The sequence below is a fragment of the Panthera leo genome, chromosome A2, assembly GCF_018350215.1.
Source record: "Panthera leo isolate Ple1 chromosome A2, P.leo_Ple1_pat1.1, whole genome shotgun sequence".
NCBI lineage: Eukaryota > Metazoa > Chordata > Mammalia > Carnivora > Felidae > Panthera > Panthera leo.
In genome coordinates, this window is record NC_056680.1 from 5,591,915 (window position 1) to 5,606,500 (window position 14,586).

The 14,586-nt window shown below is 59.3% G+C and overlaps 2 protein-coding genes across 4 annotated transcripts; one reads left to right on the top strand and one right to left on the bottom strand.

Annotated features, from left to right (window-relative positions):
- The first annotated feature begins 1,243 nt into the window (after positions 1-1,243).
- KANK3 (KN motif and ankyrin repeat domains 3) lies at positions 1,244-13,254 on the top strand. Of its 3 annotated transcripts, XM_042928223.1 has the most exons (12): positions 1,281-1,316; positions 4,103-4,234; positions 4,566-4,627; positions 5,456-6,751; positions 6,830-6,929; positions 7,135-7,296; positions 7,414-7,498; positions 7,987-8,203; positions 11,503-11,645; positions 11,765-11,965; positions 12,060-12,158; positions 12,933-13,254. In XM_042928223.1, exons 3-12 carry the CDS (start codon positions 4,594-4,596, stop codon positions 13,008-13,010), a joined length of 2,415 nt encoding a protein of 804 aa, XP_042784157.1. In that variant the 5' UTR covers positions 1,281-1,316; positions 4,103-4,234; positions 4,566-4,593; the 3' UTR covers positions 13,011-13,254. The 3 variants fall into 3 exon arrangements, 2 of the variants coding, with proteins under 2 accessions (XP_042784158.1, XP_042784157.1); XM_042928224.1 differs by lacking the exon at positions 4,103-4,234 and having other exon boundaries at positions 1,244-1,316; XR_006199666.1 differs by lacking the exon at positions 12,933-13,254 and having other exon boundaries at positions 11,725-11,965; positions 12,060-12,151.
- A 128-nt stretch (positions 13,255-13,382) lies between these two features.
- On the bottom strand, positions 13,383-14,548 carry RPS28 (ribosomal protein S28). The gene is made up of 4 exons (XM_042928228.1): positions 14,440-14,548; positions 14,299-14,346; positions 13,665-13,798; positions 13,383-13,463 (listed from the first exon to the last, which is right to left on the bottom strand). Exons 1-3 carry the CDS (start codon positions 14,476-14,478, stop codon positions 13,676-13,678), a joined length of 210 nt encoding a protein of 69 aa, XP_042784162.1. The 5' UTR covers positions 14,479-14,548; the 3' UTR covers positions 13,383-13,463; positions 13,665-13,675.
- Positions 14,549-14,586: the final 38 nt, after the last annotated feature.

Here is a 14,586-nt window from a genome sequence, read left to right on the forward strand (position 1 = left end):
CCTGAGCCAAAGTCCGATGTTTAACCGACTGAGACACCCAGGTGCCCCTACTTAAAAAAAACTAAAAAAAAAAAAAAAAACCAAAACTTTAGAGGCACCTCGGTAGCTCAGTCAATGAAATGTCGGATTTCGGCTCAGGTCATGATTCTGAGGTTTGCAGGGTCGAGCCCCTGTCAGCTGTGCTGACAGCTCAGAGCCTGGAGCCTGCTTCAGATTCTGTGTCTCCCTCTCTCCCTGCCCTCCCCCGCTCTCTGTCTCTCAAAAATAAACATTAAAAAAATACTTAAAGAAATAATTCAACAGGGGGCCTGGGTGGCTCAGTTGGTTAAGCTTTCGGCTTCAGCTCAGGTCACGATCTCACACTCTGTGAGTTCGAGCCCCACGTGGGGCCCTGCGCTGACAGCTCAGAGCCTGGAGCCTGCTTCAGATCCTATCTCCCTCTCTCTCTGCCCCTTCCCTGCTTGCGCGCTCTCTCTTTCTTAAAAATAAATAAACGTTAAAAAAATTAAAAAAAAAATCTTTCAATAAACATTTATTAAGCATCTACTATATGCCAGGAACACTGGATGACGCAGTGACCAAAATCAATCAGTCCCCTGTTTTATGATGCTGCCACTTTAGTGGGGAAGACAGATGACAAATAAGTAAACAAATAAATTCTTCTTGTTTCAGATAGTGAAAGTAGCTACCAAGTTTAATAAAACAGAACAATGGGAAAGACAGAGACTGGAGAGGGACCCCATTAGGGCTTTAGGGCGTGGGAACACACGGGTCGAGCCTCCAACATAGGAGAAGGTGCCTATGTGAACGTGTTTAGGGAAGAACAGTGCAGAAAGATGGAACAGCTTGTGCAAAGACCCTGTGGTAGGAAAGATCCAGGGTCTTGGTACCTCTCCAAGACACTGGGACATGAGCATCAGTCCTTCTAGCTTCCGCCCAAAGGATCTTCCAAACACACAAATCCCATTGTGTTAGTCTCCCGTTGTCTTCCCATGGCTCCCTAGTGCCCTGTGGATCAAATCCAAACTCCTTAGCCCTGCCCTGGGCGGGACTTGGTTGTCCCCTCCTTCCCGCCCCCTACCTACTCCTCCCCGCCTCCCAGGCCCAGGGACAGTCACTTAGGCCCCGCCCCCATCCCCGCCCCCACTCGGCCCGGACCAGCACCGCCCACCCCGCCTCACCATTGGACAGCTCGGAGAGCCTCGGGCGCTGGTTGGCTAGAGCGGCCATCAGTTAGGGACCAGGCCTTGATAACCCGTCCCCGAGCTCCGAGGGGGCGGGTTCGGGTGCGGGCGCGGCGGGGGCTGCTGCTTCAGGTAAAGCACCAAATTTTCGGGGCCACCGGCGGGGGTTCTGGGGGGCACTAGGGGACGTACCGGGAAGGGGTACTGAGCTTCCTGCCCCTCTGCGGGCTGAGCGCCCCGCGATGGGGCGGGCTGCGTGTCCTCTGGCTGGGACCCCACCCGACACCCGGAGCCCCAGGTGGGCAGCGAGCAGAGCTGGGGGCTCTGGCTTCGTGAGATCGCCCTCCTCCCGCCCTTCGGGAGCCCAGTGGGGGGCTTGTTCGCCACCTAGCGCCCCAACAGACTCCGGGACTTTCCCAGCGTCGCTCCTGGAGAGCTTGGGGACACGGGTTCAGCCCCTCACGGTGGACCTGGGTGTGTGTGTGTGTGTGCGGGGGGCGGGGGGTGATACGGAAACGGTGTTGGGGGGAGGAACGGACGGCCCCCGGGTCGGCAGACAATGGGTAGCGGATGGAACCGCCCGGCGGGGTTTCCTGTAGGAAACCGCTCTGTCTCTACGAGGCCGTCGTGGGGTGTGTATATGTGTGTGTGTTGGGGGGGGGGGGCGCGATGTACCCGAGTACCTCCCCCTCCCACCATCATCAGCCTCCAACCCCTCCTCGGGGCTCTGAGCGTCCCGCCCCAACATTAGGGGGTGCCACCATTCGCGGCCTCAAGCGGGGAAGACGTCCTCTCCCCAGGACCGGGATCCACACTGCCCGCCGAGTCCCCACCGCTCAGGTTCCCTGATCACAACCCGCAGTCCCGAAATAGTCCTTGGGGCGGGAGTGGGGGCGTGTGGCGTCGGCTCTGACGGCCTAATGAGGGGGTCTCAGGCGGAGGATCCGATCTAGCTGACAACTCGGGCAGGGAGCGGAGAAGAGGGCAGGGCCGCCGCGCCCCCACTCTGCTCAGGCTGCGGCTCCTGGGGCCGCCCAAGTGTGGGCCTGCTTCCCCATCAGGGAAAGGCGCAGGTATAGGCAGGGATGCAGGCTGGGAGGGATGACCCCCCCCTCGGGCTCTCTGCGCCTGCCCTGGAGGGGAGGGCTGTCTCTAGAAGGCCATCAAGTGGGTGGCCAATGCAGAAACACTGGCAAAATTGCCTGGGTTAAAATCCTGCCTCGTGTGTGCCCTTGGATGGGTGACTTCATATCCCTGTGTCTCAGCGTCTCCACACGGACAACAGGGGAAAGGGTAGTGATAAGAAAACCTACCTCGGAGGGTTTAGCTAGGACTTTTTTTTTTTTTAAGTTAATACCCATGAATTGCATATAATAGAGCTGCCCAGCATGAATGGCAAAAGTATCATTATTATTATTATTATTCTTCTTCACCGTTCCTGGAGCACTGCTTTCTCAGCCCAGCTTCTGGGCCTGGCGACTCCAGCTGATTTGCGTCTTAGGGATGGCCCACAGCTGTTTTTTGAGTTCTCAGGGCCTCATAGTTGGGTGTGAGCAGGTCACTGGAGGAGGAGGCTGACCCTACTGAGTCACACTGCCAGCGGTGCGAGGCAGGCCCGGACTCCTGAGCTCTGGCCTAGGTTTTTTTCCACCACACAACTCTTCCCTGACAGTTTCCTGAAAACAAGTTGTGAGAGGCGCTGGCTGTCCTCTGTGATCACCGGCTGCCCCCGCTGGCCCGCCCCTCTCAACCAGTGTGAGGGGACAGGAAGCAGCTGCTTTGGGACCAGAAGGGCCCCCCCCCCCACCTGCCTTAGGGTGGGGTGAGGGAGGTTTCAGGGACCCAGGCTGGACAGAGGTAGGAAGTGGCAGGGTCCCCTTGGCAGTGGAGCAGGGGCTAGTCCATGGCTGATGGGCGTCAGGAATGCAAGACGCTGGAAGGGGTGATAGGAAATGTTCCCAGGGGGTTGGCACATTGCGCACTGTGTCAGGGAGAGGACAGATGCCAGGCAGGCATCTGGTGGTGGAGGCTGGACCGGCAAGGGGTCCCCAGGAGATGGGCGGAGCACAGTCTAGGGTCATTTCCCATAGGCGGTTGATCTAGTTGCCCTGTGCCTTAGTTTCCCCATCTGGAAAATGTGCATGATGACACCTACCTTGCAGGACTGCATGAGGGTTACATTTAATCAGGCAAGGTATACAGTAGAGACTCAGTCCAAGCTGCTTTCCCTCCCTCGAAGTTTTTTCATGTGGGCTCTTCATAAGCCCCTCCTTTCCAGCCTTGTGCTTTCTGGTTGTCCTTGTTAATTATCACATTAGGTGTGCCCCAATCTCCCTCAGGTTCTTTAAAAAATTTTTTTATGTTTATTTATTTTTGAGAGAGAGAGAGAGAGAGAAAGACAGTCTGAGTGCAAGCAGGTAAGGGGCAGAGAGAAAGGGGAGACACAGAATCCAAAGCAGGCTCCAGGCTCTGAGCCATCAGCACAGAGCCCTACGCGGGGCCCGAATTCACGAACATGAGAGATCATGACCTGAGCCAAAGTCGGATGCTTAACTGGCTGAGCCACCCAGGCTCCCCTCCCTCAGTTTTTTAAAGCCTCCATCATGTTATCTGAAGAGTCCCCCCAGCCCCATGTCTAGCCACAGCTCTGACAACCTGGGTGCTTGTGGTTCCATTACAAGCTCCCCCAAGCCAAGGGCAGAATCCTGTGACACTCCTAGAGACATCCTAGGGAGATAGATACCCATTGATTTGCATCCTTGGTGCAGCTAGACCTCAGCTCTCCATCATTCCTACAAGAGTCTCACAAGCAACTTGGTAAACACTCAGATGCGCAATTATATCTTGTTTGCATTCCTCTAAGGAAAAAAGAATTCAAACAGTCCTGTTGGGTTTTTTTTTTTTTTTTCCATACACAGAATCTGACCAGATGAATATTTAATGAGCCCATGAAGGGCTTCCAACTCTCGCCTTCCCCTTCTGAAGGTTCACACCACATCCTTTTGAGCATCATTTCCAATTTTGCCTGGGGGACTGACGAAACTCAGCAGGTCGGAATGACTGACCCTCCCCTGCCCCCATTCCCAGCTCCTCTTGTCTTCTCATCACTCTCTTCTCCTTTTGATGCCCTGCTTGCCTCCTCCTGTCCAGCCAGCTGAGGACTGCACCTGGGGATCCCCGCATTCATTCATCCCAAAGTTTCAAGGCTTCTTGAGGGAGCAGAGAGGACAGGACATATGTGTTGGGGAGGGTGGCGGGGGCGGGGGGAGGGAGGAGCTCTTGGGTCTATTTACTCTAACTTAGCATCGAGGCTGACTCCAGAAGTACAGCCGGAGGGATGGGGCTGGCCCCATCCTCACCCCTTCTGGGGACATTTTTCAGGGTGTGTCTGACAGCTACTCCAGAAAACATGGCCAAGTTTGCCCTGAATCAGAACCTGCCTGGTGAGTGTGCAAAGTGGGATACATGTGTGTGGACAGACTGATAGTTGACGCCCCTATGTAGACACAGCCCTGTGGTTCTCTCCGTATGTAGCCAGAGAGCCCTTGCTAACCGTCCACTGGATAATGTCATGGCCCTGCTTAAAACCTGCCTGTGGCGTGCCCTATCGCATGTCTCATATAATCCCAATTCCTCATGGTGGCCCAGGAAGCCCCCCACGATTGGGCCCCAACCACCTCTCCTACTCCTTTCCTTCTCCCTTTTTTAACTCTGTGCCGGACACCCTCACCCCAGCCTTGCTGTTACCCCACCCTGCTCGCTGTATCCCAGGGCCTTTGCTTGGGCTGTTTTCTTTTAGGAACCTTCTGTCCCCAGCTGCTTCCTCGTATTTCAGGGCTCAACTTTTAAGTCCCTTCCGCAGGAAACCTGTCCTGATAACTGGAGCCAAAGTCACGCCTCCCACAGTTATTCTCCATTTCACCTTGTTGTTGTTATTATTATTATTGCCCTATGCAAGCACCATTGGAATGATGTTTATTTACTACAAGAAAGCAGGGATGTTTGTCCGTCTTGTTCACTGATGTGTCCTCAGCGCCTAGAATAATGCTTGTCACATAGTAGGTGCTCACTAAGGGTGGGATCGCATGACTATTTGGTGCAGATAAGCATTTGATCCTCGGGCACGCGCGTCCGCAGTGGCAGGTGTGCAGGGTCTGGTGCAGGCGGAGCCGTGGACTGTCGCGGGCGGTGGGGGATGCATCTGTCCAGTCTGTCCCGGGTCGTCCCCCTCCCCCCAGCCTGACGCCCCCCACACCCCGTCGTGCCCGCAGACCTGGGCGGCCCTCGCCTGGGCCCCGGCCCCACCGCGGGCGCCCGCAGCCCGAGCTCGCCCTACTCAGTGGAGACACCCTATGGCTTCCACCTCGACCTGGACTTCCTCAAGTACGTGGAGGACCTGGAGCGCGGCTCCGCCACCCGCCGCGCCCCGGGCCCGCTGCCTGCGCGCCGCCCCAGAGCACCCCGGGCTGGCCTCGCAGGCGCGCGCAGCCCAGGCGCCTGGACGTCCAGCGAGTCCCTCGCTAGTGACGATGGGGGAGCATCGGGCGCGCTCTCCCCGGGCGCACCCTCGGGGCTCCTGCTGCAGCCGCTGTCGCCGCGCGTGCCCGTGCGGAACCCGCGCGTCGAGCACACGCTTCTGGAAACGAGCCGGCGGCTGGAGCTCGCGCAGGCGCACGAGCGCGCGCCCAGCCCCGCCCGCGCCGTCCCGCGCAGCCCGCGTGGGTCCGGCCGCAGCAGCCCCGCCTCCAACCCCGCCCTCGCGTCTCCCGGTCCCGCGCAACTGCAGCTGGTGCGCGAGCAGATGGCCGCGGCTCTGCGGCGCCTGCGCGAGCTCGAGGAACAGGCGCGCGCGCTGCCGGAGCTGCAGGAGCAGGTGCGCGCGCTGCGCGCCGAGAAGGCTCGGCTGCTGGCTGGGCGCGGGCAGCCGGAGCCGGACGGGGAGGCCGAGGCGCGCCCCGACAAGCTAGCTCAGCTGCGGCGGCTCACCGAACGCCTGGCCACCTCCGAGCGCGGTGTTCGCGCCAAGGCTAGCCCCTGGGCCGATGGCCCCGACGGGCCGGCTTCCAGGCGCAGTGAGGGCACGCTCGAGGTCCCCGATGCGGTGGCCGGGACGCCCGACGGGGCGCCGCAGACGCGGGAGGCTGGCGCCCAGGCCGTGCCGGAGACCCAGGACGCTAGGGCCCAGGCAGTGCCGGAGACCCGGGAGGCCGGCGTGGAGGCGGCCCCCGAGACCCTCGAGGCAGACGCGTGGGTGACCGAGGCGCTGCTGGGGTTGCCCGCCGCCGCCGAGCGCGAGCTGGAGCTGCTGCGCGCCAGCCTGGAGCACCAGCGCGGGGTGAGCGAGCTCCTGCGCTCCCGGCTGCGCGAGCTGGAGGAGGCCCGCGAGGCTGCCGAGGAGGAAGAGGCGGCAGCGGCAGCCCGGCCCCAGCCGCGCGATGCAGCCACCCAGACCCCGTGGGGTTGTGCCGCGAAGGCCACACAGACCGAGATCCCCGCGGAGGCTCCTCCCCTGACCCAGGAGAACCCGTCAGGACCTGCGGATGGGGACAGAGTCGCGGCCCCCGCGGGTGAGTCCCAGCCCCTAGCTAAGCCCTGGCTTGACGGCTTCTGGGCTGGGACTCAGTGCCCTCATCTGGCCCCGCCAGGCACCCTCAAATCCATCATGAAGAGGAGAGATGCTACACCTGGCGCCCAACCCAGCCCCGGACCCAAGAGCCTGCAGTTTGTTGGGGTCCTCAACGGAGAGTGAGCACTTTTCCCCTCCCCATGGCCACATCTGCAGGGACGTAGGCCGGGGTTCGAATCCTGGCTCTGCCCCCTCACTCGCAGTGTGGTCTTGGAAGGCCTCCGTTTCCTCACATGTAAAATGGGGACAGCCACTCCCACCTCGCAGGACCCCAGAATGAGCCCACCGGGGAGGCTCAGCGGATGCCTCCCGCCCTGCCCGCAGGTATGAGAGCTCTTCCAGCGAGGACGACGACAGCGACAGCGAGGACGGTGCTGCCGATCCTCCAAAGAGCAGTTCCTCCGGCTCCGGGGACGACAGCGGCAGGGAAGTCCCGGACCCCGAGCCCGAGCCGGAGGCAGAACCTCAGCCGGGTGCGCAGGGGAGGTGAGCGGCGTTAGGCACGTGGAGTGGGGGCAGTGGGGACGGCTGCTTCCTTTCCTGTGCCCCGCGCCTCTCCACCCCCCGACCCAGACCCCTCCAGCGCTTCTCTCTACTTGACAGGTGCGAGCTGAGCCCGCGTTTGAGGGAGGCGTGCGCAGCGCTGCACCGGCAGCTGAGCCGGCCGCGCGGAATCGCCCGCGACGGCGTGAGTGCCCACGAGAGCCCTTCCTGGATGGGAGTCGTGGGCCCCATCGGGGCCTCCCCTGACGCCCTCTTAGGGAGCGCGTGGGGTTTCCTGGAGTTGGGGGACCCCAGGTTCCACCCCTTCGCGCCGAGATCCCCCCTGCTCCCCATCCCAGGCTCCTCAAAGGCATGTCCGTCCCGGGACAGCGCTGAAGTGTTCCGTTTCCCCTAAGGGCCCGCCCCAAGCTCTGACCCCACTCCCATACCCCCCAAAGGCAGGCGCTCACCGCCTTCCTCCACTCTAGGTTCTCCCACAGGCTCTTTTCCCAGAGGGGAGGATCCCTGCCCCCTTGAGCCTGGGACCCACACTGGCTCGTAGTCCCTCTTCCAAAGGGGTGTGGCGCCACCGACACCCTCAGACAAGCAGCGACCCTTCCTGCCCGGCCGGATTCCCGCCCCACCTCCACAAGACCTGGACCGTCTCTGACGCCTTTCCTCCTGTCCCGGCAGGGCGCGGCGCGCCTAGTGGCCCAGGAGTGGTTTCGGGTGTCGAGCCAGCGGCGCTCTCAGGCGGAGCCCGTGGCTGGGGTGCTGGGCGCCGTGGCGCGCCTGGGACCCGAGCTGCTGGCCCACGTGGTGAACCTGGCGGATGGCAACGGGAACACAGCCCTGCACTACAGCGTGTCCCATGGGAACCTGGCCATCTCGAACTTGCTGCTGGACACCGGTCAGCGCCTTCCTCCTGGGGCACAGGATCCCCGTGTCCTGGGCGGATTGCCAAGGGCCTTTAGACCTCTGCATCCTCTGAGCTGTGCACGGGTGGCCTTTCACTCTGTGGGGTGCCAGGATACGGGCTCTGGAATTAGACCTAAATCTAGAGGAATCACTTAGTCTCACCAGCCTCGGCCTCCCCATCAGGGAAACCGGGAGGCCACAGGGCCCTCCCCGGGTAGTTGTGATGACACGGGTACCGTAGTGCCAGGCGCACAGGCAGCCAGTCAGTGGTCCCCATGCCTTCTGTTCCTGAATCTCCAGCCCTGGCCCTCTCCTCTGTCCAGCCACCTGCCTCCCCAGACTTGAGGGGAGGCCTTCAGGTCAGGGCTCTGAGCACCCACCCAGGCCCGGCCACTATGCCCTCCTCCACCCCCACGTCTCGCACTGGCTCCGGTTCACGCATTTTTATCACCTGCTCGTGCTTGCTCCTTACCTGCCCCAACTTTCCCCCTCTGGAGCTGAGATATACACTTCTGGGTTGTTGCTGAGCCCACAAGACCTGTACTGAGAGCCTACTAGGTACCAGTACAGTGCTGGGGTGGGGGGCGAGCCACCCACATACAGCTGCTATCCCCATGGGACTCAGAGCGGAGGGGACAGTGGGCAGTACGCAAACTGGCCACCAAGAGCCCTCCTGGGCATCATCCTTCAGGCCCAGTGTCTGCTGGGTCCTGCCTTTGGAGGCTTCTCACTCTCAATGCAGGCTAAGGCAGGTCCCACTGTCCCCTCTCCCACCCCACCCAAACACAGATCTGTCCCATCCCTGAAGATCTTGGTGACCTGGGGAAGGGCACAGTTGCTCTGAGCTACACAGGGAGCTGGAGCTCAGGAGGGGGGACGATACATGATTTGAGAGTATTCCCTGGCATCTCCTGCCTAAAAGGGGGCTGGGGACGGGGGCTTCAGCAGCTGGCAAGGAAAGCACAGCTCAGTCACAAGAAGCCCAAGGCTTCATGGACCCTCTTTATTCCTTGTATCACCGCCGCCCCCAGCTCCCAACGCCCCAGACCTTGCCCTATACCTTCTACCTTTCACACCATTCTCTCTGCCCCCGTCTGCTTGCTCCCATGACAACCTGGGTCTTCCCTCCCCTAGGACCCTGTCCTCAGTGTCCTCCCCGTGTAGGGGCTGTCTCACCTCCCTGGAATGCAGGGCCTGGACAGGGCTGTGTATCTTTGCTACTTCTCTCCACTTAGAACTTTCCCTGTTTCTCCCTCAACCCTACCTTGCAGCCTCTTATTGGTCAGTCTGCTACTCTCTCCACCCCTTCTGGCTTCTCCCTCCTAGGAGGTCACATTTCTCGCATTTTCGTCCCAGGCCAGCTCTCCTTTGCAGGCTAATCCACACCAGTTTCAGCATCCTTATGGAATATTCCTCTTGCCTCCAGGCTTCTTGGTTCCTTGACCCCGCTTCTCCCTTCACCTTGACCTCTGCCCTACGTCAGCCTTATACTTGTAAGGTCACCCGGAGATCTTGATGTCACTGAAGACTACGCCCCCTCCACAATCTCACTCCCAGCACCCCTCCTCAGCTCTCACCTGCCAACATTTTGGTTGCCCCAGTGGCTGGCCCTAACAACCTTGGCCCTCAGAGGACCATTGGCCATTGCTCCCTCATTTCACTGCCCTCGCCCAGTCTCCTTGTTCACCTTCTGTCATTTACTCCTTTATGTCCCCTTTCAAACTCTCGTGGCCCTCCTTCACCTCACCCTACCTCTCCATCATGGCACGCCGTAGACCCTCGGGTGTTGGTTGAATCAATGAGCAAGCTCCTGTGAATGTATGGGTGTGAGTGCGTGTGCTGTGGGGAGAGGGTGAGTGGAGATAGACTCAAGATTATCAAGTAAAAACATGACATAATTAGATAAAAACCACAATAAGACAAAACTAGGGGAGGAAGGAACTAGGATCCTTTAGCTTAGGAAGGCCTCAGGTGGGAGGGGAATAGAGAGGGTAGAGGAAATTGGGAGGGTGCCCTGGTGCCTCCAGAGACCCCACTCTGGTTATTTCTATGAGCCCCTCCCCACCCACACACTCCACTGGGGTCACAGAAGCTTGTGGAAGCAGTGAACACCTACACAGTACGCCCCATAACTAGGGAACCCCCTCTTACCCCTCACTGTGCACCTCTTCCCGAGCTGTCCTGGCCTCATAGAACCTTCTGAAAGGTGGGAGACAACCACATCAAACAGCCACTCTAGTAACCACGCCCCAGAGAGGTGCTGGGAAGGAGAGGCCGGGAAGGGAATGGGGTGATCCCAGAGGAAATAGAGCCAGCGTTTGTGTTCAGCTCTGAAGGGTAGGCAGCAGTGTTCTTTCCCTGGGCTGCTGCAACAGAGCAGCTCGATGTGGCTGGCTTAAAAACATGGAAATTCATTTTTTGGTAGTTCAGGAGGCCAAAAGTCCAAAATCAAGGTTGGCAGGCCTGGTTCCATCTTAGGAGCTCAAAGCAAGAAATCTGTCCCAGGCCTTTTCCCCCAGCTGCTGCTGCTTGCCTGCAATCTTTAGCAGCCTGTGGGTGATGATCTCTTCTCTTCCTTTGTCATCACATGGTCTTCTGCTTGTCTCTCTCTTCTAAGGACACCAGTCATGCTGGATTAGGGTCTACCATAAGGACCCATCTTAACTTGATCACATTCTCAAAGACCCTATTTCTAACTAAGGTCACATTCACAGGTACAGGGTAGGTAGGAGTTCCTATCTTTTCGGGGGGGGGGGGGGGAACAGAAGCCAGTCTAACACAGGCTTGGAGAAAAGGATTCCACAAGGAAGAGAAGTTAGGGAATAGCCTCAGAAGCCATAGTGGATGATGGCCTGTATTCCAGAAGCAATGGGGAGATACGGGAGGCTCTTAAATGGGTGACTCTGCCAAATTTCTCCTCATCTGCTGCATGCAAACAAGTGGATTCAGACACCAGGGTGGGCCAGTCGACATAGTTCTCTAAGGGGGCAATGAAGGTGAGTTGGTGGGCGGTAGCCGTGAAAATAGGAACATCAAGTTTACTGAGCACCTACTAAGTGCCAGGTGTTCTAGGTACTGGGGGATATAACAGGAAACCAAACCAAATCCCAGAACCAGTCTGAAACGAGCAGAGATTTGAGCAGAACCCTGAAGGGGAGGGAAGGAGCCTCAGGGGCCACGGGAACAGTAAATTCAGGACCCAGTCATGATGGCAGGCCTGAGGGGAGGAGAGTAAACCAGGCTGGGCTGAGGGCGTCAGCTTCGTCGTTGATGGACTCCCTCCTCTCCCAGGGGTCTGCGAGGTCGACCGCCAGAATCGGGCAGGCTACTCAGCCCTCATGCTGGCCGCGCTCACCTCTGTGGGGCGAGAAGAGGACACGGCTGTGGTTCAGAGGCTCTTTCACATGGGCAATGTTAACGCCAAGGCCAGCCAGGTACGTGGACATGCCTTTCCTGGCTCCCGGTCTGAGGGTCACTTCCACTTGGGTTTGTCTCTGACCTCCTTTTCTCCAGAACTCTCCCCAGGCCTGTCCCCTTCTTCCCCACCCCCCAGACAGGACAGACAGCCCTTATGCTGGCTATCAGCCATGGCCGCCAGGACATGGTGGCGGCCCTGCTGGCCTGTGGGGCAGACGTGAACGCACAGGATGCAGACGGGGCCACAGCACTAATGTGCGCCAGTGAGTACGGGCGCCTGGACACCGTCCGCTTGCTATTGGCCCAGCCGGGCTGCGACCCGGCCCTCCTGGACAACGTGAGCCACCATGGGGCTGGTGGGGGGCTGGCGGGGGGCTGGCAGACTACCGGTGCATTGGATCAGGGACCTGACTACCCGGGTCGTTCCTCAGGAGGGCACCAGTGCCCTGGCCATTGCCCTGGAGGCCGAGCAGGAGGAGGTAGCTGCCCTGCTGCATGCCCACCTGAGCTCCAGGCAGCCGGACTCCCCGGTAAGTGCGGCCCCTGGCCCTGAGAAACAAAGCCTCCCAGCTACACGCTGGGTCCCAAGATGGTACCGAGTGTGCCTCGGAGAGGAGGCCTCCATTCCTGCTCCCTTGGGGAAGCAGCCAGGATTGGGGAATCTGGGTTTGGATTCATGCATGTGGCTGCGGTCTGATGTTCAATCTGCCAAATACCTGAGAGCCACACCTCCACTTTACAGGTCATCGGGTGATGGCCTGAGGCCTCCAGAGGGGAAGTGACCTAGGGCCAGGCTAGAGTGGTCAGAACTAGCTCAGACCTTCGTCAGCGGACTCCTGTCGCTGTCCCCAAGGAATAAGGGATCCTTTAGCATTAGGCAGGGAGAGGAAGGGGGTGCGGGCTCCCTGCAAGCCAGAGTTTGCCAGCAGCCCAGCGGCAGGGAGGGAGGGCCAAGCTGGAAGTAAAACGCTCAGTTTGCCTCCAAGTGGAAAAGCTTATTCTTTTTCAAAGGCAAGTGGCAAGCTCTTCTTAGTCCTTAATTAAACTCATGCAATCAGCTGCCTGCCCCTCTACTGGAGCTGTGGGTAAGGAGGTACGGAGATCAAGCCCCTCTTCCTGGTCAGATAGGGCAGAGGCGAATTCAAAACCAGACAACCTGGCTCCACTGTGAAGGGTGGGGTTCCTCCTTATGCATGATCACAGTGTGGAGGGGCAAGACCTCCATCAGGTTAAGCATCCCTGTGTATGACGAAGCATCCTGCCCACAGGAGACTGACAGGACCCCTTCCCCCATCTCTCACCAGTCACCTCTTGACGCCCCCGCGGCTGTGCCTGGTGAAGGAGAATGCAGTGACCACAGAGAAGACCCTCAGCCACAATGAACGGCCTGGCACCCTGGACCTGGACTGGGTGCAGGGGGGATCTTTCCTTTCTTCACCCCAGTCCGTGGGGGCACAGCAGGGGCCAGGGTTTGCTATCCAGATGCTAGCCCTGGGCCAAAAGAAAGGCTTGGAGGGTCAGTGTTCCGGAGGGGCTCACCTTGGACCAGCAGGATGAGACGGGCTGAATGAAAAGTGACAAGGCCCCCGAGTCCACCCACTCACAGAATAAAACATTACTAACTCAGCTTGTGTCTTGTTTTGGGGACACAAGCACATAGCTCCCACACCCCAAGTCTTCAGAGAACAAAGGCAGGGAGAGGCCCCCACTGGAGAGTTTTAGAAGTCCAGTGACAGCCCAAACGAGAACCCAAATTTACGTACAACATAAACGCTTTATTAACAATCGCAGATCCATCCCCGTGAGACAAGTGGTCGACCCAGACAGCCTGGACCCTGTAAACAGACCCAAACATTAGATAGTGATGGGGTACCCAGCAACTGATAAAATCCCTGCCCCCCTCCCCGGCCTTGCAAATCTCAGTAGATCATTGTACACCCCCCCACCCTGAGACCCTCACCCGTGGATTTGAAGCCTTCCTGCTACCAACAACGGTCTAACGGGTTTGCTGCTTCCCATCCCAGTGCTGCACTCACCAGCCACAAGTTCAGCGCAACCTCCGAGCTTCTCGCTCTGACTCCAAGAGGGTGAGCACGTCGCCCTCACGCACAGGGCCTTTCACGTTGCGGATGATGGAGCGGCTCGTGTCGTCCATGAACTCCACGCGCACCTACGGGCCCACCAGAGGGACGCGGAGTTAGGACAAGTCAGGGATAGGCACCGCGTGGTAGGCAGCAGACTTCAATACAGAGGGCGTGTTGGGGCCAACCCGGAGACACTTAGAGGACTAGGGAACTGCGTCTGGCAGGCAGAGCTGAGCCAGGACAGAAGCCGAAGAAAGTCAAGACGTGGAGAACAAAGTTCTCGAGAGACAAAAACAGCCACCAGTAGGGACAGCTGTACAGCTCAGAGCTGTAGCCCTGCTCGGGGCGGGGAGCACACTCAGAAGGGCACGGAGCCACAAAGAGCTCGCTGAGACGGCCCAAGAAAGAGGAACGTCGGAACCCGGCGAATGAGGTTGACGGAGCTCAGACGTGGTGGGCAAGGCCCTAGTGAAGGCTCGGACGCTCCGGGAGCCCCTGGGATACAAGGGACTTCTGGTCTCAGAGTCCAGCCGGCATGGCACTCATCAGGGCTCAGCCCGGGGCGCCCCCACCCGCGCTCGCTCACCTGCGTGCACTGTCCCTGCGAGCCGGTCCTGCCCAGCACCTTGGTGACCTGGCGGAAAGAAACTGGGATCAGACCTGGCTAGCCCTTCCCCCTGTCCCATCTTTCTTCCCCCGGGCCCCCAAATCAGGACCCCCACCTCACCCTGGCCAGTTTGATGGGCTGCACACGGCTCGTGTCCATGATGGCGGCGCGGCGGCGGTCGGGCGGAGAGGGGTCACGTGCTCCGAGAAGAGCCTTTATACTACATAGTAGCCCCGCCCACTCCAGCCCTCGCGAGACCCGGAGGGT

What these genes read in the sequence shown, in the direction of transcription:
- KANK3 (XM_042928224.1), top strand. Translation starts at nt 4,594, where the DNA reads ATGGCCAAGTTTGCCCTGAATCAGAACCTGCCTG. An exon ending in CAGCCGGGTGCGCAGGGGAG is followed by an intron (nt 7,297 to 7,413) that starts GTGAGCGGCGTT and finishes TCTACTTGACAG; the next exon opens with GTGCGAGCTGAGCCCGCGTT. An exon ending in TTAACGCCAAGGCCAGCCAG is followed by an intron (nt 11,646 to 11,764) that starts GTACGTGGACAT and finishes CCCACCCCCCAG; the next exon opens with ACAGGACAGACAGCCCTTAT.
- RPS28 (XM_042928228.1), bottom strand. Translation starts at nt 14,478, where the DNA reads ATGGACACGAGCCGTGTGCAGCCCATCAAACTGGCCAGG. An exon ending in AGCCCATCAAACTGGCCAGG is followed by an intron (nt 14,347 to 14,439) that starts GTGAGGTGGGGG and finishes TCTTTCCGCCAG; the next exon opens with GTCACCAAGGTGCTGGGCAG. An exon ending in CGCAGGGACAGTGCACGCAG is followed by an intron (nt 13,799 to 14,298) that starts GTGAGCGAGCGC and finishes GTGGGCCCGTAG; the next exon opens with GTGCGCGTGGAGTTCATGGA.